The sequence below is a fragment of the Rhinatrema bivittatum genome, chromosome 8, assembly GCF_901001135.1.
Source record: "Rhinatrema bivittatum chromosome 8, aRhiBiv1.1, whole genome shotgun sequence".
NCBI classification, from domain to species: domain Eukaryota; kingdom Metazoa; phylum Chordata; class Amphibia; order Gymnophiona; family Rhinatrematidae; genus Rhinatrema; species Rhinatrema bivittatum.
The window spans coordinates 42561847-42589716 of NC_042622.1; the positions used below are offsets into that span (position 1 = coordinate 42561847).

At 47.8% G+C, this 27870-nt stretch overlaps 1 protein-coding gene and 1 long non-coding RNA gene across 3 annotated transcripts in view; one reads left to right on the forward strand and one right to left on the reverse strand.

Moving 5' to 3' along the window:
• Positions 1-25714, forward strand: part of ZNFX1 (zinc finger NFX1-type containing 1) — a 68116-nt gene extending 42402 nt beyond the window's left edge. For both annotated transcript variants that reach the window (XM_029611234.1, XM_029611233.1), the window contains exons 5-14: positions 513-661; positions 1340-1483; positions 1936-2053; positions 11398-11657; positions 12427-12566; positions 18868-19022; positions 19749-19894; positions 20077-20187; positions 21181-21276; positions 23047-25714. In XM_029611234.1, the coding sequence (XP_029467094.1) occupies positions 513-661; positions 1340-1483; positions 1936-2053; positions 11398-11657; positions 12427-12566; positions 18868-19022; positions 19749-19894; positions 20077-20187; positions 21181-21276; positions 23047-25491 (3764 nt within the window). In that variant the 3' untranslated portion in view covers positions 25492-25714. The remainder of the gene's footprint in view (positions 1-512; positions 662-1339; positions 1484-1935; positions 2054-11397; positions 11658-12426; positions 12567-18867; positions 19023-19748; positions 19895-20076; positions 20188-21180; positions 21277-23046) is intronic.
• LOC115096520 lies at positions 655-27802 on the reverse strand. Its single transcript, XR_003858093.1, has 3 exons — positions 27697-27802; positions 1108-1221; positions 655-1011 (listed from the first exon to the last, which is right to left on the reverse strand). It is a non-coding gene; the product is annotated as an uncharacterized LOC115096520 (long non-coding RNA).
• Between the last annotated feature and the right edge of the window lie 68 nt (positions 27803-27870).

Below are 27870 nucleotides of genomic sequence, written 5' to 3' on the forward strand. Positions count from 1 at the left end.
GGTCATCACTGAGCAACAGGACAGACTTCTGTCGCCTCTGCACACTGCGAAAACTGCCTCCACAACCCCAGCAATCAAGCCTAGGTCCCTTTCCATGACAGCGCTCCTCCTGGGCCAACTAAAAAGTTTAAGTTAAAAAGTTAAATAAGATAAATCACCATCTACAGTTAATGTTTGTAGATCATTAAGGGAAGCCTCTAGGCCAGAAACTTGTGGATTAAACACAGGGTAGATGGGACCACATCGGGCAGCATCTCCTGCACTGTAGACTTCCATTGGCTTTCGTCCCCAGCTCTCACACTGTTTGTGTGTGGGAAGGTCCGAACTCAGCTGAAACAAACACTATATATTTGGTGACTTTTCACCTCTACTCAAGATGGTCATGAGTCCAAACCAAGCGGAAAAAAACACTTCAGCTGCCCTATAAACAGTGCCGCTGGTCTCATCATCTTCTCAAGGAAAAATAATAAAAAGATATGGTGCATATCTTCTTAAATGTTTTGTTCTTGTAGGAATACACAAGTTTCTGGGCAATGGCATCGTGAGGGTTGGCGGGAGGAGCAGCAGTGAAATCCTGAAGCAGTTCACGCTCAGAGAGCTGAGGAACACACGAGACTTCCGCCGGAACCTTCCTCTTCACCTCCGCAGGGCTTACATGGATGTACGTACGTACCCGCCACCTGCTTTCTCCAGCTGGCACTAGCAACCCTCCGCAGGGCCATCCCCCAAATCTGCCCCTCCTTCACAAATCACTGCTTGCCTTTGGAAATGTGCATGCTAAGGGGGGTCTCATAGATGACCTTGTGCACGATTTCTAAATGAAAAAATAAAAAAAGATTTTGTCCACCTTTCTTCCAACCTCCATGCACTGATGGCAGCAACACGGTCCAAGGGCTCAGACTTGAGCTTCGTTACATTTTTTTACATTTCAGAAGTGAAAAAATCTCATGTACCCACTTTTGTCAGTATTGTCCTGTTTGTTTTGGTAGCGAAAGCACTAAGACTCCTGTTCTATAAAAAAAGAAAAAAAAATGGAGAAGTTGATTATTGCTCCATCTTCTTTTGGAAGTAACTCTCTAAATTGTGCTGAACTGAAGCTTTGCTTACATTTGTTCTTCTTGCCTTCTTCTTTACCATTCTCCCCCTTCCTGTGCTATGTTTGTGCTTGGCAGACTCCGGAAGGCACTGCTCTGTCATATGAAAAACCTGCAAAAACCATCCCTGGGGGGAAAAAAAAAAAGAGAGAGAGAAATGACCTAATACTAATTTAGTATAGAAAAGTTCTTGTTTAAAAACGAAACCAAATCATAAAACCCGACATGTTTCTCTTTTGGAACAGATTACCAGACAGATGAAGCAGTCGGAGCAGAAGCTGCATGAGGGTGGACAACACCTGGAGTGCTCCATGAGGGGCGTGCTGCATGAGAGATACCTGGAGAAGTACATTGAACCACACCATTGGGAGAGCCTAACGAATGGAATGGTGAGGGATTTCTTTTCAGTCAAAATGCTCTTCACTACCAAGGGTTCCAGCACAGCAGAGATCTCTGTACCCTGGTGGAGTGCTGAGCATGGGAGAGGGGATAGGCGCTGCACTCTCAGACTTGCTTATCGGGTTAGGAGGTTGTTTTGTGAAGAATTTCAGATGAATGCAGTTTTTCCAGTTTCTGCCTGCCCCCTTCAGCTAACAGCTGTTGATGTAGGAATGCTGGATCCAGGGATGCTCGAGGATTTTTCTCATTCTGATCTCTCTCTGCAATACCCACGGCAGGAAACGGGTAGCAGCACTGGGTGTGGAGGAACTCCTGATTGTGTTGGTCCCGGCCCTGAGAAAATTCCCCTGCAGTCTCCTGGATATCTGCATTTTGTACTGAATGTTTCCCACCTACAGTAATGCACAGGCTACTAATTAGATCTTCAATTGGTTTATTTCAGAATGAGGAACTCTTTTGCTACCAGAGGGGGAAGCAATCCATGATTCTGGAATGGCTTGGTCTGGGTGTGACTGCATTCATTCGGAGCACCACAGATAACCCTGGGGCTGAGAATGCAGGTAATTCATGCATGCCTATATGTAAATATGCCCATGCTTACATGCATCACTGTACAGTACATGGACATCCAGGGGACAAGTTTTTCCTGTGACTGAAGCATGCATGGTTATAAAGTTACTGATGTAACTATCATTTCCTAGCGTGTTGCCAGATGGACCCAGGACCAGTGGGTTATGTGCTCTTCTGCTAGCAGATGGGAGACGGAGTCAGATTTCAAAGCTGACGCCACCCTAGATATACCCCTGCAGTGACCTCATCTCCTCAGTATCTCTCCGTCTCCTAGCAGATGTGGACACTATCCCACATACTAGCACAGTATTAAGAAATTACAGCAAAGAAGACAAAATTTACTTTGAAGAGGATCGAGCCCGCTCTTCTGCGGTGATACCTAAGGGTTCCTCCCTCAGTTGAGAATTCCTGAGGTAATTCCGAGATCCCTCAGATGTGAGCCTTGGTCCGGTAGCCAATTCCCAGCGTGGACTTAGCCCCTAAAGCGGCTGAAAGGCAGCGGGTGCACAACCGAGCACAGTTGGAGACCGTCCCGGCACGCGATTGGTAAACGCCGAGACCAGGTAAGCTGAAAACCTTAAATTAAGATCTCCGGGGCTCAGAGTGCCATACCGATTTTGTATTTCATCCGGTGAAGTAAAAGGGAGAGCCGATTGGGTTGAGCAGCCTTGGTTGGGCTAGGTCCCGGTCTGGTGCAGGGGTCTGAACACGTGGAGAACCTCGGAGGGCGCCATCTTACGCGTGGGGGGCATCGGTGCCATCTTCCCTTCTCGACTGGTGGTATGTGCGGGGCAGGCCGGACAGTCCTTGTGCCCAACTTGTGCGCCTCCAATGTAGACGCGCGCACATAACTACACGCACAGCTGCGCTTAAAACTACACGCGTGCATTGTGCTCACTCGCATAACTGCGCGCATATTGCAGCACATTACCTGTGCGTCTATACACAGAGGCAATGGCACTGGCGTCCAAGAAGCCCAGAAGGCACTCTCTTTGCACAGCCTGCGACATCAGAGACTCACAGCCTGATCTGGAGTCCTGCGTATGTCATCATTGTGAAGAAGCCCAGGGGGGACCAAAGCCTGGTCCCTCACTGTCTGAGGATGGGCCTGGAGCTACTACATACAACAGCACCCTGGATCTATGCAACTCCGAAATGGCTTCTCAACAAGAGGGCACCTCAGGGGCCCCTACTCCGACTCCCCCTGGGACTAACATGGACCCAGGGACCTTCTCCTGGTTAGAATTTTTTCAGGGGCTGCAAGCCTTCGTTCAGGCACAATCAGCCCTGGCTGCGACCAGGGTTCAACCCCTGCTGGAAGCACAAGATCCTCCCGGCCCTGCTCGGATGCCTTGAGACATGCCTCGCCTAACCAAGAATTTCCCTGACAGGGACCTGGACACCTCAGATGATGATGGTGACTCTCTGGAAGAAGGAGAAATCCCTCCAGGCCTGGAATCATACAGAACCATACTTTGCTTCTTCCACAGGAATGAATTACCAGCCCTTGTTTCCCAGACTCTGAAGACTCTAGGTATTCCAGGCACAGACCCTATGGCGGAACCAAAGAAGAACCCCATCTTGGTGCCCCTTTGTAAGGCCTCATGCTACTGCCCAATGATGGAAGCCATCCAGGAACTGATTGACCTGGAGTGGGATGCCCCGCAGGCCAGCTTTAAAGGATGTCGGGCCTTTGTAGCCTTGTACCCTTTGGAACCAGCGACCAAGGAATGCCTGCGTTTCCCGAAAGTGGACGCCATGGTCTGTGCCGTCTCAAAGTGAACAATCATTCCCATTGAGAGAGGGGCTGCATTGAAGGATACTCAGGATAGACGATTAGGATCCATCCTTAAGCAGGCCTTCGACGTAACAGCAGTGACACTGCAGGTTGCTTCCTGCTCTGGTTACACAGTTCCTGCTTGCTCCTCTCGAGAGAGGCAAATAACTCCGGAACGTATACTGGTGAAACGATTGACCCTGCAGCAGCCTTCCTGACGGACGCAAGCTCAGATCTGGTGTGTACCTCAGCCAGAGGAGTAGTCTCGGTAGTGGTGGCCAGAAGACAATTATGGTTGTGAAATTGGTCTGCTGATGCGACCTCTAAAGCAAATCTTACAAGAATGCCCTTTAAAGGATCTCTTATTTGGAAGCGAATTGTAGAAGTTAGCTAGCAAGTGGGGCGAATTTCCCGCTACCGGAGGACAGGGGTAAAAGATCCCAGCGCCCCTCCCCTAGAAGAACTAGGGGCAGAGGCTTGCTTTTGTCCCTACAGGAACTTGCAGTTCTAGGCACCTCGTCCCTCAGGAAGGTCCCAACGCTTTCAGAACCAACAAACCAAGAGAGGAACAGGCCCGGGGGCAGACTTCAGCCATGCTTCCCAATGAGAATGGGCCGTCCCATCCACAGGAAGAGGAAATAGAGGGTCGACATTCCCTCTTCTACCAACGATGGGTCGAGATCACGTCTGACAAATGGGTACTAAACATCATTCGAGAAGGTTACTCTCTGGAGTTCCGCAGCATCCCTCGGGACAAATTTATGATATCACCCTGCCACTCCCACACCAAGAGACTGGCAGTGGACGCCACTCTGACAAGACTACTCAGTTCCTATGCCCCAACAAAATATGGGGCGTTATTCCATCTATTTTATAGTCCCCAAGAAAGAAGGATTATTCCGACCCATCTTGGATCTCAAGAATGTCAACCATCATCTGCGGATACTACACTTCCACATGGAGACTCTCCACTCCGTAATAATGGCAGTACAGCCAGGAGAGTACCTAACCTCTCTGGACCTCTCCGAAGCCTACTTTCACATTTCCAGTCCATCAAGGTCACCAGCGTTTTGTACGCTTTGCGGTACTGGGACACCATTACAGTTCCAAGTGCTACCCTTCGGACTAGCAACCACCCCCAGAACATTCTCCAAAATTATGGTGGTTGTGGCAGCAACACTGAGGAAGGAAGGGATCATGGTACACCCTTACTTGGATGACTGGCTGATCAGGGCGAAGTCTTCGGAAGAAAGCCGACACATGACCAGCAGAGTCAAGAACCTACTGCAGGAACTCGGTTGGGTTGTGAACACGGCCAAGAGCAGTCTACAACCCTCTCAGTCTCTAGAGTACCTGGGGGTCTGTTTCGACACCAAACAGAACAAGGTATTCCTCCCTCCTCCTCCGAGGAATCTGATGGAATAATTATGAAGATTAATGACCAGTACACGTCCCAAGGTATGGGACTATCTTCAAGTCTTTGGGTTCATGGCATCAACTCTAGAGGTCGTTCCGTGGTCAAGGGCTCACATGCGACCTCTCCAGTGCTCCTTACAGTCACGCTGGAACTCACTGTCCCAGATTTACTCAATTCGCCTCCAGCTCCCAGCAGAAGTATGTTCTCAGCTTCAGTGGTGGATACAGGAAGACCACCTCAGCAGGGGAGTAAGCTTATCCCCACCTAACTGAATCGTGCTCACCACAGGCACGAGCCTACGAGGGTGGGGAGCTCAGGAACCGACGGCCCAGGGACAATTGAACAAGGAAGAGGCGGGAAGGAACATAAACCGCCTGGAAGCTCGAGCAGTCAGACTAACGTGCCTGCGATTCAGCCACAGGCTGCAAGGGCAAGTGATCCGAGTAATGTCGGACAGCACTACAACAGTTGCCTACATCAACCACCAGGGAGGAACCAGAAGTCAGCATGTGTCTCCGGAAATAGATGCTCTCATGGCATGGGCAGAGGAAAATCTACAAGGAATCTCAGCCTCCCACATCGCAGGGAAAGACAACGTCTCAGCGGACTTCCTCAGCAGCGAAAGCTTGGATCCGGGGGAATGGGTGCGTCGAACAGAGCATTCCAACTGATAGTAAATCACTGGGGTCTCCCAGCCATGGATCTTCAGGCCACCTCTCTCAATGCCCAAGTCCCCAGGTTCTTCAGCTGAAGACGAGAGACACACTCCCAAGGAATCGACGCCCATGTCCAGACCTGGCCAGAGGAGGACTTACTGTACACATTCCCCCCATGGCCACTACTGGGTAAGATCATCTGCAAGATAGAACACCACAGGGGACTAGTTCTACTAGTGGCCCCGGATTGGCCAAGATGCCCATGGTATGTAGACATGCAAAGACTCCTTGCGGGGAGCCCTCTGAGCCTACCTCCACACAGGGACCTTCTCCAGCAGGGCCCGATTCTTCACGAAGATCCGTATTGATTCTCTTTTACGGTCTGGCCCTTGAGAGGCCTCGCCAGAAGAAACACGGGTACTCTAAGGCGTGAATGACACCCTGCTCCACGTGCAAAAGTTCTCAACATCTCTGACATACATACGGATCTGGAGAATATTCGAAGCCTGGTGTGAGGACCGTGGGGTTTCCCCGCAGACAGCCAAGATTCCCATGATTCTGGAATTTCTACAGGTCGGTATGAAGAAAGGGTTGTCTCTCAACTCCCTCAAGGTTCAAGTAGCAGCCCTCTCCTGCTTCAGAGCCGAAGTGATAGGAATCCGTCTATCAGCGTATCTGGACTTGGCCCGTTTCCTAAAAGGGGTGAAGCAACTTCGACCACTCCTAAAGTGGTCGGTGCCCCTATGGAACCTCAATTTGGTATTAGACTTTCTAGTGGGGGCTTCCTTCATACCAATGCGCAGTCTGTCACTACACCTCAACATTCAAGACTGTATTCCTGGTGGCAATATGTTCTGCCCGTTGCATCTCCAAGCTGCAGGCACTATCCTTTCAGGAACCATTCTCTAGGTTCACTTCTGGAACGATACAGCTTCGCACCGTCCCCTGCTTTCTACCGAAAGTGGTTTCCAAGTTTCATTTGAACCAAGCCATCTCCCTACCATCTCTGGAGGAACATAAGGACTTGGAAGAATACCGCCTTCTTCACCATCTAAATGTCGGCAGACTCCTGATACGATACCTGGAACAATTGCAACAGGTGCGCAAAACGAATCGCCTGTATTTATTTATTTATTTATGTATTTACTTAGAGTTTTTTTTATACCGGCATTCGTAGGTACATCATGTCGGTTTTCATAGAACTGTATTAATAGGAAAAGAAAGGAAAGGTACATGAAACTGTAACATTGATAACAAAAACAGGGTTAAGGAATTTTAAGAGAAAGGAAAGTAACAATAAGATAACAATATGATTTCAACAAGGGAGGTGAAACAACCGCAAGGTTATAAAAACAATGGATTAGGCATCAAACAAGATATTAATTGCGAAGTATGATGGGCTAGGCATAAGCTTGTTTGAAGAGCCAGGTTTTGAGTTTTTTCTTGAATTTCTTAGTTCACTGTTCTTGTCTGAGATCGGGTGGCATGGAATTCCAGGAAGATGGACCTGCAATGGCTAGTGCACATTCTTTTGTGGTAGTAAGGTGGGAAAGCTTAGGTGAGGGTATGCATAGAGTGCCTTTATAGGAGGATCTGGTTGGTCTGTTAGGGATGTGGAATTGTATGGAGTCATTTAGCCAGTGCATGCTCTAGTTGTGTAGGGTTTTATGGATGATAGTGAGAGTTTTGTAGATGATACGGTAGGAGATGGGGAGCCAATGAAGATCTCTGAGGATGGGGGTGATATGATCTTTTTTGCGGGTATTTGTGAGTATTCTAGCAGCGGAGTTCTGTTTGTACTCCCCAGCGGGAAGAATCAAGGCGAAGCTGCCTCGTGAGTGACCATAGCTCGCTGGATTAAAGACGTAATCAAGGCAGCCTACATAGAGGCAGGAAAGCCCTTACCCCCTACAGGTTAAGGCTCATTCTACTAGGGTCCAGGCAGTATCCTGGGCAGAAGCCAAACTGCTGTCGCCCTCCGAGATCTGTCGAGCGGTGACGTGGTCCTCCTTACACACCTTCTCCAGATTCTACCGCCTGAATGTCCAGGCTAGAGAAGATGCAGCCTTCGCAAGGGCAGTACTAAGTGGGCCACGGGCAGCCTCCCACCCTGTCTTGAAGTAGCTTTTGTACATCCCATGGGTCCTGAGTCCATCTGGCTACACGCTAGGAAATGGAGAAATTACTTACCTGATAATTTTGTTTTCCTTAGTGTAGACAGATGGTCTCAGCATCCCGCCCACAGAAAAGGAGGGTCTTGGAAAGAGAACCTCGAGATTAAACAATTACGGGTAAGCCATTGCCTACCCCTAGTTCAGGACACCCGCAGTTAGTCTGGTGTCGGCGTTAACTTGGTTGAGTGCACTGGCGGTCTCCAGTTTTTTTTTTTAAATCAGTTGAATTGTTTTTAATCAAGTTTGATCAGTTTTAATCTAGTTGTTTTCGCAAGATATATATCCACAATGTCCTTTTTGAGGAGGATACTGAGGAGCTGAGGTCACTGCAGGGGTATATCTAGGGTGAGTCAGCTTTGAAATCTGACTCCGTCTCCCCTCTGCTAGCAGAAGAGCACATAACCCACTGGTTCTGAGTCCATCTGTCTACACTAAGGAAAACGAAATTTTCAGGTAAGTAATTTCTACATTTCTGCATTGATGAACTTTGAATACCTGATTTGATTTTCAAAATTTTGAATACTTGTATTTAAGATTTTCTTCACAATTTTTCAATGCTGTTGCAAAGCAGAAAGATGGATGTTTATTTTTTAAATGCACAAAATTATTTTTTGTCATTAATAAAATGACTTATTTGGGGATCATATGATTATTAAAATCAGTGATCTTAAGTAACTTATGGATAATTTAGATGCATAGCCTTTTAGTAATCTGTACCTAGGTCTCTGTTGGCTGTGGTTGTAGGCAGGTCAGACTGGTGGATGCGTGGTGCCATGTGTTAAGGATGGCATAGAGTCAAACAGGATAAACATCCAGCAAGAGACAAAATGCAGTGTGGAAACTCGATGGATCAAAAGTCCATGTGTGATGGGGAGGAGTATAGTAGAAGGGGTTTTTTAATCAGTTTGGCCAAGATGCATTTTTAGATATGAAAGAATTAAAAAATGTTAGACTTATTACCAGGCTTCTGCAATTCAGCGGCTGCAGGAGAAATCGCTTAATTAGTTTGTTGCCGCATAATTTACAACCTGCTGCACAATCAACATTCCTGAAGCTTCCCTACCTCTTAATTCAATCATCTGAAGAAATTTACAGGGTGCCTGCCTTCAGTCTCAGCTATCTCTCTGCTCCTACTCAGCCCCTATTTTCACAAACAGCTTGTAGGGAACAAGAGAGGAGGGAAGTGAGGCTGAAGTTAGAGCAGATGAAAGAAGAAGAAGAAGGCTCTGTTCCCTAATCCAGTCCCTCTCTTCCTGTTATTTCCAGCCCCTGTCCTGAAGTAAATAGGAGAGCAGGGGTGAATTTGGAGTAGACAGAGAAAGCAGTCAGAATGTTTGATTCCAAAATCTCTTAAATCAACCCCTTTTTTGTGTCATGTGCCCAATATGTTTGTATATGTCTTTCTGTACAATTAATAACATGATAAATTGCTGATACTTAGGTCATTTTCAGTATACAGAAAGATGACAGGGACTTTCTCAAGAAAATATAAGAAGGATTGCTGTACTATTTCAATTCATAAACATGACATTTCACAGTTAAAAGTTTGTAACTGATATATATTAACTTGATACATTTGTTTTTTTATACTTGGTAAATTTTGTATTTGAATATAGTTTTTGCATAGACAGGGATGGGAATCTTTATGCAAAATGTATGTAAATTTGCCACAGAATTTTGGAAAAGTTGCTGTAAAAAAAACCCAAGATCTCTGCTTATTTCTTGTAAGTGATCTCATTCAAATCAGTTGCAGTACCTAGGATTGGGGGATGGGGGGTAGCTGATATAATGCCCATTCTTAAAAAGTGGTTCCAGGGGTGATCAAGAATGGCGAGCTGATGCTGGTGCTTGGTAAAATGGTAGAAGCTATTCTGACAAACACAATTACTGGCACAGCCAACATGGATTTAATGAAGGGAAATCTTGTCTTACCAATCTGTTAGATTTTTTTTTTTTTGAAGGGGTTAACAAACATGTGGACAACGATGAGTTGCTTGGTATAATGTATCTGGATTTTTAGAAGGCATTTGACAAAGTCCCTTATGAGAGACTCTTCAGGAAATTAAAAAGTCGTGGGATAGGAGGTAATGTCCTATTGTGGACTGGAGCAGGCTAAAGGATCGGAAACAGAGAGTAGGACTGAATGGTCATTTCTCTCAGTGGAGACAGATAAATAGTGAAGTAGCCCAAGGATCTGTACTGGGACTGGTGCTTTGTATTATATTTATTTATTTTTTGAACTTTTTTATACCGACATTCATGTAAAAATACATATCACATCGGTTTACAGCGAAACAACTTAATTGGAAAAACATTACATAGAACAGGGGTTACATCCAACTGGGACCCAGGATGTTAAATACAAACTGCTAACATATAATATAAATAACGTACAAGAGTGAAAACGGAACTGAAATGACCACCACCTTCTCTGAGATACTCAGAGTTACTTCTGTGGCAGGAGGAGGGTAAGGATCTGGAATGTGAGGGGGTAGAGATTGTTTATGGTGGATTAGCAAGAGGATTACCTCAGGTGGGGAAGCTAATAGTAGATTAACTAGAGGATTACAACAGGAGCCTAAGAGACTGCTGGTTCTTTAATAAGTTGAAAAGCTTTCGCTAGGGATGGGAAGTCGGGGCCACGAAAAGAGGAAGTTTGGGTTGAAGATTACATCGATCGGTGATAAAGTATTTGATAAAAGTGAGCTAGTGAGTGGCAGAGCCTGCCAGCAGGAGAGAGGCCCTATCAAGGGTCAATGCAAGCGTCCTGTATTTATAAATACAAGGACTCTTGCCAATACAAGCGTCCTTGTAGTTATAAATGATGTGCAAAAAGGGAGTGACGAGCAAGGTGATCACATTTTCAGACACAAAATTATTCAAAATTGTTAGATCTCAAGCCCATTGTGAAGAATTGCAAGGGGACCTTTCAGATTGGGGGAGTGGGTCTCTAAATTTAATGTGGACAAGTGCAGAGTAGTGAATATAGGGAATAATAATCCAAATTACAAGTACATAATGCTGGGTTACATATTGGGCATTACCACCCAGGAAAAGGATCATGGAATCATTGTGGACAATACTTTGAAATCCTCGGTCCAATATGTGATGACAGTCACAATAGAAATAGAATGTTAGGTATTATTAGGAAAGGAATGGAATACAAAGCAGAAGGCATCATAATGCCTCTGTATTGATCCATAATTTAATATTTCTGCCTTTGATTGTAACTATCCTAATAAGCATGCTGTTTTCACTGACTGTACTTCCTGAAGAGTCTTCATCATCTTTTTCTTGGATTTACTCCCAGCTGGTCTGCAGGAGGCAGAGGAAGAGGAGGAAGGTAAAGACGAAGACGATCTGATTGAGATTTCCGAGGAAGCAGACCTGATCCAGGCAGACCGAGTAATAGAGGACGAGGAGGCAGTAAGCCTCAGGAAGAAGAAGAAGGAGAACGAGGGGATGAAGGAACTGGCTGATCTGCTGCTCGCCATGAAACTGGAGAATGAGGGCGGAGGTGTCGGGTCCGAGGATGCAACTGGGCAGAATCAGGAAGAAGGCAAGTGGGAGGTAGGTAAACCTATCACCTCCGTGAATCCATGGTGTCATGCACCTACACCGGGGAAAAAAAAAGAACAAGTGTGTATGCTAATCGCATCATACAGTGAAGGTTTTATTTTGCCACCTTCTGTTCTGTCTTACTCTGGTTTCACTGCTCATTAGAAATCATCACTGGCTTCACTCTGTGGACTCCCCAGCATCCTCTCCTCTGCCTCTTACCACTCTTCCCCCAGCATCTGTCCCCTGCCTTTTTCCCCTTTCATCCCCAGTATTTCTTTCTCTCTGAAGGCGGCCACCTTGCCTGTCTCAGTGGCAGAGATGGTACCACTGGTGCCGGCTCCCTTCCGATCTGCACTTGCTCCGCTGAGTTTTTAATACAGGCAGCGCTTCTTGTATGCTGATCTTATGGGTCGCGAAAACAGTGCACAGAAAGTGCTGGGCTGTGACTTTAAAAAAAAACAACTCGCGAGGCTGGCGCAGATGGGGAAGGAGCAGCAGCAGCGTGGACTTCTGCAACTCCTCCCGGATCCTGCGTTGCCAAGGCTGCATGGCTGTGCCCAGGCACCTTACGGCCAACGCTGTCTGCAAGATGAGTACAGATGGGCATACTCACCATGATAGGTGCTCTCACTTAAAAACAATGAAGTGGAGGAGAAAAAGGAGGAGATGGGAGATGGGAAATGATGGTGTATGAAAATAATATTTCAGGACTGAGAATTTCAAGTGAACCTAAACTCTACCTAGGCCCTCTGACCCCCATCTGTCCTGGGCTTGATAGGTTCATCGAGACCAGAAGAAGAAAATGAAACAGAAAGTAAAGGTGGAGCTCCGGAAATTAAATGCCATGACAGAAATGGAGGTCGTTGATATCTGGGACCTTTGGAGTCTGGATCTCAATTCTCGCTGGCGGCTGTATAGGTGAATCTCTTTCCTTGTTAATGTCTCCATTTTTTTTTTCTGTTGGCCTAACAATTTTCCCTTTCTCCAATCAGCACTGGCCTCTACCAGAGCCATGGCTCCATGTGCCTTTTATTCACAATTTCCTGGGGCCTAAGTTCTTCCCGTTTTTAACCTTCACCTCCCTTAGCCGTTGCAATGATAGTTCTTGACCAGGGGCCACAGACCCAAACTCCCTCCAGAACCCGATACACCTGCACCCCAAGTCTGGCCACTAGATGTTGCTGTAGTGCAATGGCTGGGATTCCCCCCCCCCCCCCCCAGCCTGTGGAGCATTTCCAGCTCCAGCCAACCCAAGATGCAGAAACCAGGCTCAAACTTTGATCTTCCGTACGGCAGTGCACAGTGGGCCATTTCTCTCAGTGCCTCACAGAAGGCACGGGCTACTCCTTTAATTTCTGCATGTTTTCTCCCCCTGCTCCTTGTTTCATAGCAGTTCAAAGAGAGTGTTATGCATAGTAATTTCTCTTTCCCGAACATACCCAGCTCAGTCCAGACCAGTGGGTTGTGTATCCCTACCAGCAGATGGAGTCAGAGATCAAAACTTTGGGCACTGCTACATATACGAGAGTGCCACCTGCAGTCCCTCAGTATTTCTCTGACTCCAGCAGAAGGTAGTAATGCACTCCTGCAGTCCTAGTTAGTTATCAGTTCAGTTTAGGGAGATAGGAATTTCTTTTTTTCCTTTCCTTAGGTCAGCTTCCTGAGGTGTTAGGCACCTTCGTGGGCCATCCCTCAGTGGAAGCCAGGCGTCCGGTGGGGTTGGACATCCCTGACTAGGGTCTCACCCGTTCCGAATCATTGGTGAAGGCCAGGGGCTCCTGGTTACTCACCCTCGAAGCTGCTCCCTCGACTCTCTGCACTTGTTAGCTCATAAAGTTAAAAAAAAAAGAAGAAGAAGAAGAAGAAAGTTGTCAGGTTTGAAAAAAACAAACAAAAAAACCCAAAAAAACAGTGCCTGCTCGGCGTCGGTGAATCTGAGGTAAGGAATCGGGGGCCTCCTCCTGTAGCCTTTCGGGGTGTGTGTGCAACGCCTTCCCCCCGTGTTTTGCCTCAGCTCCCGGGGCTCCGGGTTGCTTGGAGAAAGGGGTAAGTTTAGTTTTGCAGGCGTGGCTCTCAGCACGGCTCGGCGCGATCGTGTGGCTATTTTCGGGCCTGACGGAAATTTTTTCCCGCGCCGCCGGCAGCGAGTGCTTTTGATCGGAGACGGCCCTCTCCTTCACCTTACGACCGCATGGCTGCGTGGAGCTTGTCATGGCGCCTCACCCCAAATCGGCACCCTGCCACGCGTGTGGAGCGCGTGGTCAGCCGCTGGATTCGGCTTTTCTCTACCCGGCCTGTTCCTCGGGCCTGGAGGGCTCATTGGGGCTAACTTCCCTTCCCGTGGGGAGGGGGGGGTGAATCGCGGGCCAGATCACGGGTGGAGGATGCCCCCCCCCCCCCCCCGGTTTTAGTGCACATGGGGGGGAGGATCCCCTGTTAGGGGGGGCTGCTCGGTGCCAGATGATATTCCTGGGGGAGACAATGAGCCAGAGGATTTTTCTCCGGAGTTTATTCTTCTTATGCTCCAAGCCTTCCTGGCTAGGAGGCAAGCGGCGCACAGGAGACCCAGACAGCCAGTTGACATCTCGGAGCCACCTTCTAAGAGGGGGAGGTCCGCGGACACCCAGCAGCCTTTGGGGGAGCAGCCTCGCCCAGTGGAGGGCACTCCCAGGGGGCCCCGGGGTCCAGTCCCTGGCCCAGGAACAGCGCCAGATCCAGATCCAAGTGTGGATCCCGACCCAGTTCCGGATCTGGGGGACATTGCTCAGGATGACCCAGATGGGGACGACCTTCTATCTGCAGAGGGGGATGATCCCAGCGTGATCCGACTGTTTAAGTGGGATGAGCTGCGCCCCCTTATCCCTCAGGTTTTGGACTTGATGGGTCTTAAAGTTTCTCAAGAAGAATCTGATAATGAAGGGGTTAATCCGGTTCTCGATGATATTCGGGGACCGACAACTTCTTTTCCTCTGCCCAAGAAGGTCCGCAAGCTGGTGACCCGAGAGTGGGATGCCCCAGATGCAGGGCTGAAAGTGGGCAGGGCAATGGCAAAACTCTATCCCCTTTTGGCGGATGTGTTGGACCTGCCAAAAATTGACTCTGTGGTTTCGGCGGTCACGAAGAAAACTACTGTTCCTGTAGCTGGAGCCGCTGCTTTGAAGGACATGCAGGACCGCAAACTGGAGATCCAGTTGAAGCGGGTCTTTGAGGTGGCCGCTCTTAGCCTTAGGGCGGCGGTCTGTGCTAGCCTTATGCAGAGGGCTTGCCTTTGTTGGTTATAAGAGGCAGTGCCCAGTTCCAGGGCCGCTGGTAGTGGTCCGTTACTGGCCGCTCACTTGGAAACGGGTATCGCATATGTGGTGGACGCCCTCTATGATTTGGTGCGCACCTCGGCACGTAGAATGGTGTCCGTGGTAGCCGCGCGTAGACTCCTTTGGTTGCGTAACTGGGCGGTGGATTTGTCCTCAAAATCCCAACTCTGTAACCTTCCCTTTAAGGGCAAGCTCCTGTTTGGGGAGGACCTCGATCAGTTGGTGAAGCTGCTTGGGGAGTCCAAGGGCAATAGGTTACCTGAAGACAGACGTTCTTCAAAGAAAGTTTTCTCTCCTCGGACTCTTTCCCGGGATGCTCGCCGTTTTCATGCTGGCAGATACACCTCTTCTTCTGGACTCAAGCAGACTCCGGAATGCCAGCAGTCCTTTCGTGGTGGTCACCGCCCCGGTAGAGATATTGGAAACCTCGGGGCAGGAAGCAATAAACCCTCCCAAGGAAGCCACGAGCACCCATTCCATCCTCGAAGCTGTCAGAGGCAAATTATCCAACTTTTACACGGAATGTGAAAGGATTATCTCGGACCGGTGGGTCTTGGAGGTGATCAGAGATGGCTATGCTCTGGAGTTCTCCCGTCCGGTTTGGGAGGTCTTCATAGAGTCTCGTGTGGCCTCTCACAGCAAGCGCAAGGCGCTTCAGGAAACTCTACAACGACTGCTCGAGCTGAAGGCCATTGTCCCAGTCCCGGTGAGAGAGCAGGGCGGGGGTAGGTATTCAGTTTACTTTGTGGTTCCCAAAAAGGAGGGCACGTTTTGTCCCATCCTAGATCTGCAGAAAGTGAACCGGTCTTCGGATCCCTCATTTCCAGATGGAAACACTGAGGACGGTTATAGCTGCTGTACAGAAAGGAGAGTTTCTAGTGTCTTTAGACCTCACAGAAGCATATCTGCACATTCCGATCAGGCTGAACCACCAGCGGTATCTGCGCTTCAAGGTGTTAGGTCAGCATTTCCAGTTTCGTGCTCTCCCCTTCGGTCTGGCAACAGCGCCTCGTACATTCACCAAGGTCATGGTGGTGGTGGCAGCCTTCCTTCGTCAGGAGGGGATTTTAGTCCATCCGTACCTGGACGACTGGTTGATTCGAGCGAAGTCACGGGGAGGACTGCGAGAGATCGGTCCGAAAAGTGAGACTCACGCTGCAGTTGCTCGGCTGGATAATAAATGTACAGAAGAGTCAGCGCTGTTCGACATCTTTCACGGCAAGGTGTTTCTGGCAGTGGACAGAGTGACAAAGTTGCAGGACCAGGTCCAAGTCCTACTTCTGAGGGAGAACCCTACAGTGTGGCATCATTTACAAATCCTGGGATCAATGGCTTCCATCTTGGATTTGGTCCCATGGGCGTTCGCTCACTTACGGCTGTTACAGCGTGCGCTTTTGTCACGGTGGAGTCCAGTGTCGAAACAATTCCACTTGTCCATGCCGCTGCTTCCAGAGTCCAGAGTCAGTCTTTCATGGTGGCTGTCTCACAACAATCTGGAGCAGGGGGTAGATCTGGACCCTCTGAATTGGGTGGTAATCTCCACCAACTCCAATCTGTCCGGTTGGGGAGCAGTTTGTGCAGACAAAGCCGCTCAAGGTCTTTGGTCACCGATGGAGGGATCCTGGTCCATCAATCGACTCGAGACGAGGGCTGTTCATCTTGCCCTACAAGCGTTCCTACCCTTGATCGAAAACCGAATGATGCGGGTATTCTCCGACAATGCGACGATGGTGGCTTACATCAACCATCAAGGAGGAACAAAATGTCCCGCAGTAGCTCTCGAAGCATGACTTTTGTTCACCTGGGCGGAGCATCATCTCAAGGGAATTGCCGCCTCACATGTCGCAGGAGTGGAAAATGTTCAAGCGGACTTTCTCAGCAGGCAGCAGCTTGACCCAGGGGAATGGGAGTTGGCGGCTGAAGCTTGGAACCTCATTTGCACCAGGTGGGGCGTGCCACAATTGGATCTGATGGCAACTTGGGCCAATGCAAAGACAGAACGCTTCTTCAGTCTTCGACAGGAACAGGGCTCTGTCAGTCTTAACGCGCTGGTGTGCCCGTGGCCCATGGAAATTCTTCTGTAAGCCTTCCCTCCCTGGCTCCTCATCGTTCGACTTCTCCGTCGCATAGAGCTCCATCCATAGAGCTGGTGGCTCCGAAGTGGCCGCATTGCCCGTGGTTTGCGGATCTGGTTCGCATGGCTCTGGAGGGTTCCTTGCAGCTCACTCACATTCCGCGTCTGCTTCGTCAAGGACCCATATTTTCGGATCGGGAGGATCACTTCCCTCTTGTGGCCTGGCTTTTGAGAGGCGATGTTTACGCTTGAAGGGATATTCCGAACAGGTCATTTCCACCTTGCTTCAGGCGCGTTGCCCGGCTACTTCAATGGCATATGTTAGAATCTGGAAGTTTTTTGAGACGTGGTGTCTCCAGTGCTCCTATGATCCATTAGCCGTAGATGTCCCCTTGGTGTTGGACTTCCTACAGTAGGGGCTGGCTAAGGGTTTAGCCTTCAATTCCCTCCGGGTCCAGTAGCAGCCCTAGGGGCCTTGCGGGGCAAGTTTCAGGGCTCTTCGCTAGCGGCTCACCCGGATATTGCTCGGTTTCTCAAAGGGGTCAAGCACTTGCATCCTCCAGTGTGCCCTGTATGTCCGGATTGGAGTTTGAATTTAGTACTTCGTGTACTTTGTGGAGCCCCATTTGAGCCTATTCCTAGGGCTTCGGTTAAAGATCTGACGTTAAAGACAGTTTTCTTGGTGGCCATTTGTTCGGCGCGACGGATTTCAGAATTACAAGCTTCATCGATCCCTTTTTTTGGATCTACGACGATAGGGTGTCATTACGCACAGTTCCATCCTTCGTCCCCAAGGTTGTCTCTTCATTCCATGTTAATCAGACGGTGGAGCTTCCGGGCTTTCCGCAGTGGTCCCAGGATTCCGCCCATGAGAGGGATCTTCATCTTTTGGATGTTCAGCGCGCCTTATTGCGCTATTTGGAGGTTACCTATGACTTCCGGCGTTCAGATCATCTCTTCATTCTCTTCAGCGGACCAAAGAGAGGGGACAAAGCGTCTAAGGCGACCATTTCCCGCTGGATTAAAGAAGCTATCTGCTCGTCCTACATAGCCCGAGGGCGTCAAGTGCCTGTAGGTCTGCGAGCTCATTCCACCAGGGCCCATCAGCTTCTGTCACCCCAGGAAATCTGTAGGGCTGCAGTGTGGTCTTCACTTCACACTTTCACTAAGCATTATCTACTGGACGTTAGAGCTTCTGAAGAATCGTCCTTTGGTGAGCGTGTCCTGCGCGCGGGTCTTTCGGGTTCCTGCCCAGTGTAGGGTGGCTTGGGTACATCCCACTGGTTTGGACTGATCTGGGTATGTTCAGGAAATGAAAATTGGTTCTTACCTGCTAATTTTCTTTCCTGTAATACCACAGATCAGTCCAGAGGCCCGCCCCTTTTTTCAGATTCTGAAAGACTGCCGTTGCTAGGTTATTTGCTGTTTTTCAAGGAGCTCCGTTGCAGACAAGTTTGATGGAGCAGTTTCATAGGTGTTGGTTTATGGTTATGGGTTTTCTTGGGGGCAAATGGGTTATAAGTTGGTTGGGTTTCAACCCCCCTTTGCCTGTTAGTTCGATAGTGTGAGCTTGGGTACAGGCCAATACTGAGGGACTGCAGGTGGCACTCTCGTATATGTGGCAGTGCCCAAAGTTTTGATCTCTGACTCCATCTGCTGGTAGGGATACACAACCCACTGGTCTGGACTGAGCTGTGGTATTACAGGAACAAAAATTAACAGGTAAGAACCAATTTTCATTTATGTATGTATGTATGTATGTGTGTTGGTACAGTAAATTGGCCTCTGCATCTGGTAACAAATTGTATGGATTTTATCTCACATGGCTTTACAGGCTGTGGTTGCAGATGTACCAGGCAGATATACGAAGGAAGATCTTGCAGCATGAGCAGGAATACCAGGCATCAGCTGACAGACTGGCAGAACTGAGACTACAAGAAGACCTCTTAATTCTGAGAGAATCCAAGGTTGTGGGGATGACAACCACAGGTTAGACACAGGGAGACTTTATTATGAGATGTATCATATGAGTAGGAAACTGAAGTGCGGGGCTGTAGGGCACTCTTCTAGTGTGCCATTTCACCTTTTTTTTTTTTTTGTATTAAAAACATTATTCTCCATTTATAGATTTCAGATATTGATACTGTGGTTTATGGAGCAGTCTCTTTCAGCAATGCAAGAGTGCAGAGGGCACCCATGATTGGCTCGCTGTGAACACTTTCCCCCTGGTGCACTGCCAGCCTGCCACGTGGCATCGCTGTTGCTAATGTGCATTAGGCCTGTGCCAGAGGGAGTCACTCTAAAAACTTCCTAGAGTGACTAGTTCAAAAACAGAGAGGAAGCCATAATCTATGGGCATAGAGCGGTTTTGTAGCTGAGTGACTAGGGTATGCTAACAGTGACAGAGACGTGCCACTTATGAATGATTCCAGGGGCTCTCTTGGGACTAGTAGGTATCTTGAGATAGGCTGAGACCCTCTTGGAATTCCTGTGACTCATAGGAGTCCTTAAGCCCCACTCTCCTGGCACCTCTGAAACTGCCATTCTAAAATCCTTTAAGGTAGAGGGGTACTTGCCACATTTTGCTCATTTTAGGCATGAAGAGCTGTTCCGTCCAATCAGGATTTGGCAGGTTTTGGAACCCCTGGGCTTGAATCTTGCCAGAAGCTAATTCCAGGGTACTCAGGGGGTGTTTCTTCTCTTGCCTTCCCCCAGGTGCGGCAAAGTACCGCCAGATACTGCAGAAGGTGGAACCGCGCATTGTGATTGTTGAGGAGGCAGCTGAGGTTCTGGAGGCTCACACCATCACTACACTGAGCAAAGCCTGCAGGCATTTGATCCTCATCGGAGATCACCAGCAAGTGAGTGCACACTCGGCCCCTTCTTTAAAGCTTACCTGCCGAGAAAAGGATCCTTACAAAACTAAACCAGATAGAAAAGCATGCATTCCCCTAATGGTGCCTCGTAAATCAAACCTTATTGGGCACAGAGTGGCTGAAGGTAGGAAATTCTGTGATTCTGACAGTCTTGGTTTTTTTTTCAGTTGCGGCCCAGCGCTAACGTATATGACCTGGCCAAGAACTTTTACCTGGAGGTGTCACTCTTTGAGCGCCTCATCAGGGTCAACATGCCTTTTGTCCGCCTAAACTACCAGGTGAGATGGAGGGAAGTAAGAAAGTTAAGAGGAGAGAGGAAATAGGTGTCTGCCTCTGGAGTATGTGATGTTGCAGGCAAGGAGGAGAGAGGAATTTGGAGCAATTACTATGCTATCTGGGAAATGTGCCTGTTGCTGTACAATTATTAAAAAAAAACCCCAAACAAACATCAACAACTCTAAAATGCAGCACTAATGATAAGATGCAGAAATATGCCCCATGTCAGTGATATCAGATATTGCTCTCTGCCCACTTGAAGTTGACTGCGGTCCAGGGAGAGTGCATGACGGTGGCTGGCATTAATGGAGAAAGCTATGTTTCATTCAGTAGGTATTGGACTGTGTGAGAAGGAAGTTATTAAAAAAGCTTGCAGGAGACAAGACTTCACTTGTATGTAGTGTACGTAGCTGTGGGGCACATGGGGGGTCTGTGCTGAGTGACAGGCCACAGAGGGAACGGGTAAGTGTGTGTGGAGTTGGAATGAGACACCCTGGGGGTGAATAGGGGAAGTTGTGGAACTGGAATGAGAGGCAACGAGAGGAACGGGTGTGGGTTTGTGTGTGTGTGTGAGTGTGGTGCTAGAGTAGAGAGCCACAGGATTGATAGATATTGGATAGGGTTGGAATAGAGGGTTACGGAGTGGATGGGAGCTGTGTGAAGATGATTTAACAATGGTGTAATGTTCAGATGACATCCTGATCAGTTGGTTTCCTTGAGACCTTTGTTGCCAGAGTGATCCGTCCTTTCAGGAAGACCAGAAGGCTGGGTGGGAGAGGGTATGCGTGCAGGCAGGCGGTAGAACTTTAGATATTTTTCTGTAACTGAGCAAATAAGGAAAATTAAAGTGTTATGCTTGGACTCAAGAGGAGGCTACTGCCTGTGTGTGAAATCTATTAAAGCAGCCTCAAAGCAAGGGCAAAACAGATGGGAATGCATCTATAAATAAAAGTGCTTGTGTCCTCTGAGTTAAAAACCGTGTTCAATGTTTCCAGCACCGTATGAGGCCTGAAATTGCGCAACTTCTGACACCTCACATCTATGAAGAGCTGGCCAACCACCCCTCAGTCCTGAACTACGAAGTGATTAAGGTGAGCTGTGGGAGGTAATGTCATGCTGCTCCTTGGTGGGGTAACAGGAAAGAAAATGAACCACCAAGTTAGACCCTGCTGAACTCCCAAAGATTTGCTTTCTCAGCTCAGCATTGGAACTTTAGGGCAGTAAGTTCAGTTTCCGAGGCCATCGTGGGAGGCAGAAGGCTGTGGAATGGCGAGGGCTCAGTAAGGGCATGGTTTCTGTGAAATCCCACGCTATTGTGAACATCGTTACCCCTAATGTAATGCAGACTGTGTCCTATTTTATTAATGCAATCGAGAAAAACAAAAGGTCCCTGTACGTACCTGGATCAGTCCAGACTGCTGGGTTTTGCCTCCCTTCCAGCAGATGGAGACAGAGAAAAACTTGAAGAGCACCCCCTCTTAATGCGGTGTGCCACCTGCGTCCCTTCAGTATTTCTCGTGTCTCCAGCAGATGGAGGTGGCAGAACCTGCGGTCCTGATCTGAGATTAAAAAAAAAAAAAAATGTATAGAAATATAGAAGTAGATTTCTTTTCTCAGCTAATGCTAGATCAAGCAGGACTATAAAAGAAAAGAGTGCTGTTCCTCCCAGGGGGTAGGCAGGTACTGGTGGGACCATCCCCCCTCTGGTTGCAGGTAGACCAGAACTAGGGTTGGATGCCCTATCTGCTCCATTGACCCGGTGAGATGCTTGGGGTGAGTACCGGTGGGTCGGTTCCTCCCCCTTGTTGTTCCTGATTCCAGAGAAGCCCCATTCCTCTGGTAGATTATGACATGCTTTGTCAGCTAGAGAGAACAAAACAAATGATTTGTATTCAGATGGTTTTAGAGGCACAGGGAAATAAAGTGATTTGCCCATCCTCAACAAATCCCTTACTGTCCTTCAGCACTGAAAACCCAGGGGACAAATCTCATTGCCCAGCTGGAGCCCTGAATATAAAATGCAGACTTGTCCCAGCGAGGGCAGTTTTCCTACAGATTAGTTATCTGGATAAAAGGCTTTGAAACTTCTTCTCTACAAAATTTAAAGCCAATGTATTTGACATCATAAACTTATTTCTTTAGTTTATTTATATTCAAAGCTGTTTGCATTCAGGTACAGTAGGTATTTCCCTATCCCCAGAGGGCTTACAATCTAAGTTCATACCTGAGGCAATGGAGGGTAAAGTGACTTGCCCAAGGTCACAAGGAGCGGCAATGGGATTTGAACCCTGGTTTGGAGCCCATTGCTCTAACCACTAGGCTACTCCTCCACATCTCTTTTCATGCAGTCAACCTATGATGTCATCAGCTATGCAAGAATATGGGTCTTTTTTTTTTTTTTTTTTTTTAATGGCAATAGGAGGACAAGGTTGTTTTACTGGGCAATTAAGCTGTAAATTTCTAATTTTCTTTTGTTTGGCCCATCAGTTCCTTCCTGCTCAGTCATAACGAGCCTCTTCTGGGCCCACAGTGCCATGATGCTCCATTTGCCACTACCCACTATTTTCCCTCCTTGCTCAGCTATCACAGTCCTTGGTCCCCTCTGGAACACATGCCTATGCACCTTGAGTCTGATCAGTAAGTGATGCCATGGTGGAATAGCTAAGACTCCCTCTATCCTCCATTTCCTCCCCCAGTAATTCCGAATGCTGCTTCGGTGGCATTCCCAGCCCCTCCTGGCCCAGGAAGCAAAGGCCAGGATCAAGACTTGAACCCAGGTCTCTCACATGTCAGCCTAGATCCCTGCGTTTTGTAACTATGCAGTAACCATACTGATCTTTTTTTTCTCTGTTTGCTTTCAGGGAGTATCATCCAACCTTTTCTTCGTGGAGCATGAGTTCCTTGAGCAGAATGTCCAGGATGGCAAAAGCCATCAGAACCAGCATGAGGCTCAATTTGTGGTGGAGCTCTGCAAGTACTTCCTGTGCCAGGGCTACAAATCATCTCAGATCACAATCCTCACCACCTACACTGGACAGCTCTTCAATCTCCGGAAGCTCATGCCTGCCAAAATATTCTCCGGCGTGAGGGTGCACGTTGTGGACAAGTACCAGGGGGAAGAGAACGATATCATCCTGCTGTCACTTGTTCGGAGTAACAGGGAGGAGAAGGTTGGCTTTCTCCAGATCTCCAATCGGATATGCGTGGCACTGTCCAGAGCCAAGAAAGGACTCTACTGCATTGGTAACATGAGAATGCTAGGCAAAGTGCCCCTCTGGAGCCGAATTATACACACACTGAGAGAGAAGGGCCAGGTGGGCCGAATGCTCATGCTATACTGCCAGAATCATCCTGACACCAGAACTCTGGTGTCAAAGGCAGATGACTTCCGCAAGGTGCCAGAAGGCGGCTGCAGTCGCCCCTGTGAGTTTAGGTTGAGTTGTGGGCATGTCTGCACACGGGCCTGCCACCCTTATGATTCGGATCACACAGCATTTCAGTGCATAAAACCTTGTCAGAAGATACTCTGTGCAGATGGGCACAGGTGCCCTCAGCTTTGCTTTGAGACCTGTGAAGAGTGCAGTGTGCTAGTGCAGAAGACTATCCCCCAGTGCGGTCACTTGCAGATGGTTCCGTGTGCCGTTGCAGCAGGAGACTTCTGCTGCAAGGAGCCTTGTCATAATATCCTCCGATGCGGGCACCAGTGTAGTATGTTATGTGGGGAAGAATGTGAGGAACTATGCCCTAAAGAGATTACGGCTGTGCTGAGGTGTGGTCATGAACAGCAGATAAAGTGTTGGATGAAGCAGGACTTGTTGTATGGGAGGCCTGTACAATGCAAAACCAAATGTTCTGCTACACTGGAGTGTGGTCATGCGTGTGCAGGCTCTTGTAATGGCTGCTTTGAAGGACGATTCCATGCAAACTGCAAGCGCCCCTGTACCCGCCTCCTAATTTGTTCACATAAGTGTCAGGAGCCTTGCACCAGTGAATGCCCTCCTTGCCAGAGGGCGTGTCAGAACCGTTGCATTCATAGCCAATGCAAAAAGAAATGTGGGGAGACCTGCATTCCATGTATAGAGCCATGTGAATGGAGGTGTCAGCACTACCAATGTAGTAAGCTGTGTTCAGAGCCATGTGACAGACCACCATGCAATGTCCCTTGCACTAAGCTCCTGGAATGTGGGCATCCATGCATTGGGCTTTGTGGGGAACCGTGCCCTAAAAAGTGTCGCGTGTGTCACCATGATGAGATCACCCAGATTTTTTTTGGGAATGAAGATGAACTAGATGCCCGCTATGTCCAGCTGGAAGACTGTAACCACATTTTTGAGGTCAGTGGCCTAGATTATTTCATGACTGAAGAGGGAAATAAAGAGGAAATAGTCATTAAACTCAAAGTCTGCCCCAAGTGCCAGACCCCCATCAGGAAGAACCTGAGATATGGTACCATCATCAACAAACGACTAGAAGAAATCGAAAGAGTGAAAGAGAGGATCCAGGGCCCTGCAAGTGAAATAGCGTACAAGAGAGAGCATCTGCAGGCCCAGCTAGTGACTATGAAGGGCATCCGAAAGAACTTTCCCATGGAATACCACATGATATTAGAGAAGCTCCTGGCTTCTGATCTGTCCTTGAAGACCCTTGGTTTTCTTGAAAACCTGATAGTGTTTTATGAAAGGCTGGCTGGACTGATGGGTTCTATGAATAAGACAGATGTTGAAGAGAGAGGTGAACTCCGGAAGAGGGTGAATGAGATTCAAGGTTGGATGGAGAAGCCCCTGCTTGGTTTCACAGGACAAGAGCTTTTGGACCTTCAGAGTGAGATTCAGAGGCTGACTTTATTGGTAGAACTCCTTGTCAGATGCAAAATGGCAGCTGGTAGGATTAATGCTGCCACGCAAACAGAGATCACCAATGTGAGGAGGGTTCTTGAGAGCAGGAAGAAATTCACAAAGGAGGATGAAAGTTTAGTGAAGACAAAAATGAATGAATTGAAAGAGCGTCTTCCTTGTTCAGGCTTGGGGATCACAGAAGAGGAGCGGGTCATGATCGTCAGAGCTGTTGGTTCTCCCCAGGGCCATTGGTTTAAATGTCCGAACAACCATGTTTATCTAATCACAGAGTGTGGTGGAGCCATGCAGAGGGGCACATGCCCAGACTGTAAGGCAGAGATTGGTGGTGAGAACCACGCTCTGATCTCGAGCAACCGGCTGGCTTCAGAAATGGATGGAGCACGACATGCAGCCTGGTCCGAAATGGGAAATAACATGCTCAATTTTGAGGATCTAAGGAGGGTGATGTAGGCGCAAAGAAATACAATTAAGAATAATCATGTTTGCTATTTTAATCTTTTTAAATCTGTAGTTCCTTGCCTCATTGTTTTGCCACAGTTTTTAATCCACTTGCGGCTGAGCTGTGACCAGTTGTTGAAATGACTTTTAGAGACCTCCTAAGCCATGATGCTTACTGTCACAGTAGTTAAGCATAATTTATGTTTTTCCTGTGATGAATTGCTGGGAAAAAAAAGGGGGGAGGCATGTCTTGCCCAATAAAAATGAACATAGTAGGGGGTTTTATGAAAGAATTACTATTGATAAAACAAGAAAGAAAATGTACTTTTGGGGAAGTTTTCCTTGCAGCATTGGGAAGGTGGAGGATGTTCTTGGAATGAGATGTTTATAACCATATTTATCCTTTTGCAGTAGGCGTCAAGTCTGTGCTTTTGACCCTAATCCAGTGTCGTTTTTTTGCATTTATGACAATCTTTGTTAACAAACAGACTTCATTCCACCCAGATTTAAGGCTTTATTTATAAAAAGGTTTATCACCTCCCCACCACAGGCATGAAACTGGGCAACATATTTTATAAACCAAGCCCTTAGTGCCAGATACCCACTGATTAGATATGCTGTGATCACTATTACCAAGGAGAAAAGGGCATGTCACTTCCGCCTAGGTCAAGTGTTTCACAGGATCCCTGAAACTATTATTGCCGTAAGGAACACATCCTTCCTAACCACTGGGGCATGGGCTCTTGAGTGATATGAACTTTCCTGTCTTAGATGGGCTTCAGCCGCAGTAGGATGTACATGGACTTAGACAAACAAATACCAAGCACATTATAAAACATGTTCTTATCTCTTTGTGTTTGAAAACTGGACAATTTTATATTGACTTCTGTAAGCTAAGCCCATTTGTCTTGTGGCTGAAGCCAAGTCAACTTTTTCCCTTCAGCCACATTGGATTGATTAGCAGATGCTGTACTGATGGATACCTCAGGTCCTTTCTAGTAGTCACATTCTCTTGCGAGCAGTGGGGACTATGAGCAGAGTCCCATTGTATAATTTGCACAAGTACTTACCCAAATGATCCTGTGTGTTCTGTACTATGCACTTTAGAACCTAAATGAAATTAAATATATAAACTATTCCTTACCAAATAGGGTGTCTTTATTTTACTTTTATAGAAAGCAAGTACCTATTTTCATTCTTTCTTTTTGGCATATTTGTTTTTCACCTTTAGTCCCTGCCCTCAGCTCTATCACCATCAACCAACCAGATCTTGGCATTTACCAATAGTAGGGATACATCTCTCGCAGAAAGGATCTATCTGTGGAATTTTTTTGGACTTGCAGATGAGGGGGGATCAGAAACCAGCCAAGCCATACAGCTTCATTATTGGTGTCCTTTTCTCTGAGTACACCCCCCCCCCCCCTCACCATTAATGATTTTGTCACCCCTAGACACTGTTGGTGCTGTCGCTGCTCCCCATAAAGTTGGACAACAGCTCCCCATGAAGTTGGACAACAGGGAACAGAAGGTCAAAGACACAGCCACACAGGTTCCTGCAACAGTTTAGATTCTGTGACAAAAATAAGAAAATTCTGAAGCATATTGGAAAACATTTCCATCTTTTATATTATAAAATTGAAGTAATTTTCCAACCTTGCTTGTGTATAATTTTTTTTATTGGTGGAGGAAAAAAATCTCTCAAACATCAATAGAGAGAGAAGATTTCAGGAATAGGGAGTGAAGGGGGGGGGGGGGGAGGACCAGGAATGGAGAGAGGAGAATTACTGGGGACAGGGAGAAGGAAAGAATCCTGGGGATAGGGGAGGAGAGCAAGAGAAGACTGGGGCTAAGAGGAAAGGGAATGGAGGAAATAAGGAATCTGAAATGGAGGAGGGAGAAGGAAGGAGGTTCTGGGATTGAGTAAGGGGTGAAAGTGGGTACAAGGATCTGGGGAGAAAGGAAAGAAGGGAGGGTCCAGGATCTGGAAGAGACGATTTAAATTGTATTGATAGGGATCGGGAATGAGAGGAGTCCCTGTCACCCTTCAGTCTTGCTCCTCTCTAATCTCCCACCCAGTCTGGCACATACACATAGCTGGCACCAATCCCTTCTATCTGACAACAACAAACGCTGCCCCCTTCCCTGTTCTCTTCTCTCACACACAGGCATGTTCTCCAGCCGATCCTCTAGCCTCACTTCTCAATAATCCCCACTCACCTTTCCAAAATGATCTGCTCTGTCTGCTCCATGTTCACCTCCTCCACATCCTGTTCTTTTGCAGGCTGCCTGGGAGGGGAGGGACTGGATCAGGAACCGAAGGCTGTTCTCTGCTGATTGAGACTGAACACAGCTGGAAAGCAACAAATATTCAACCAGCTTGCTGCCCCCCCC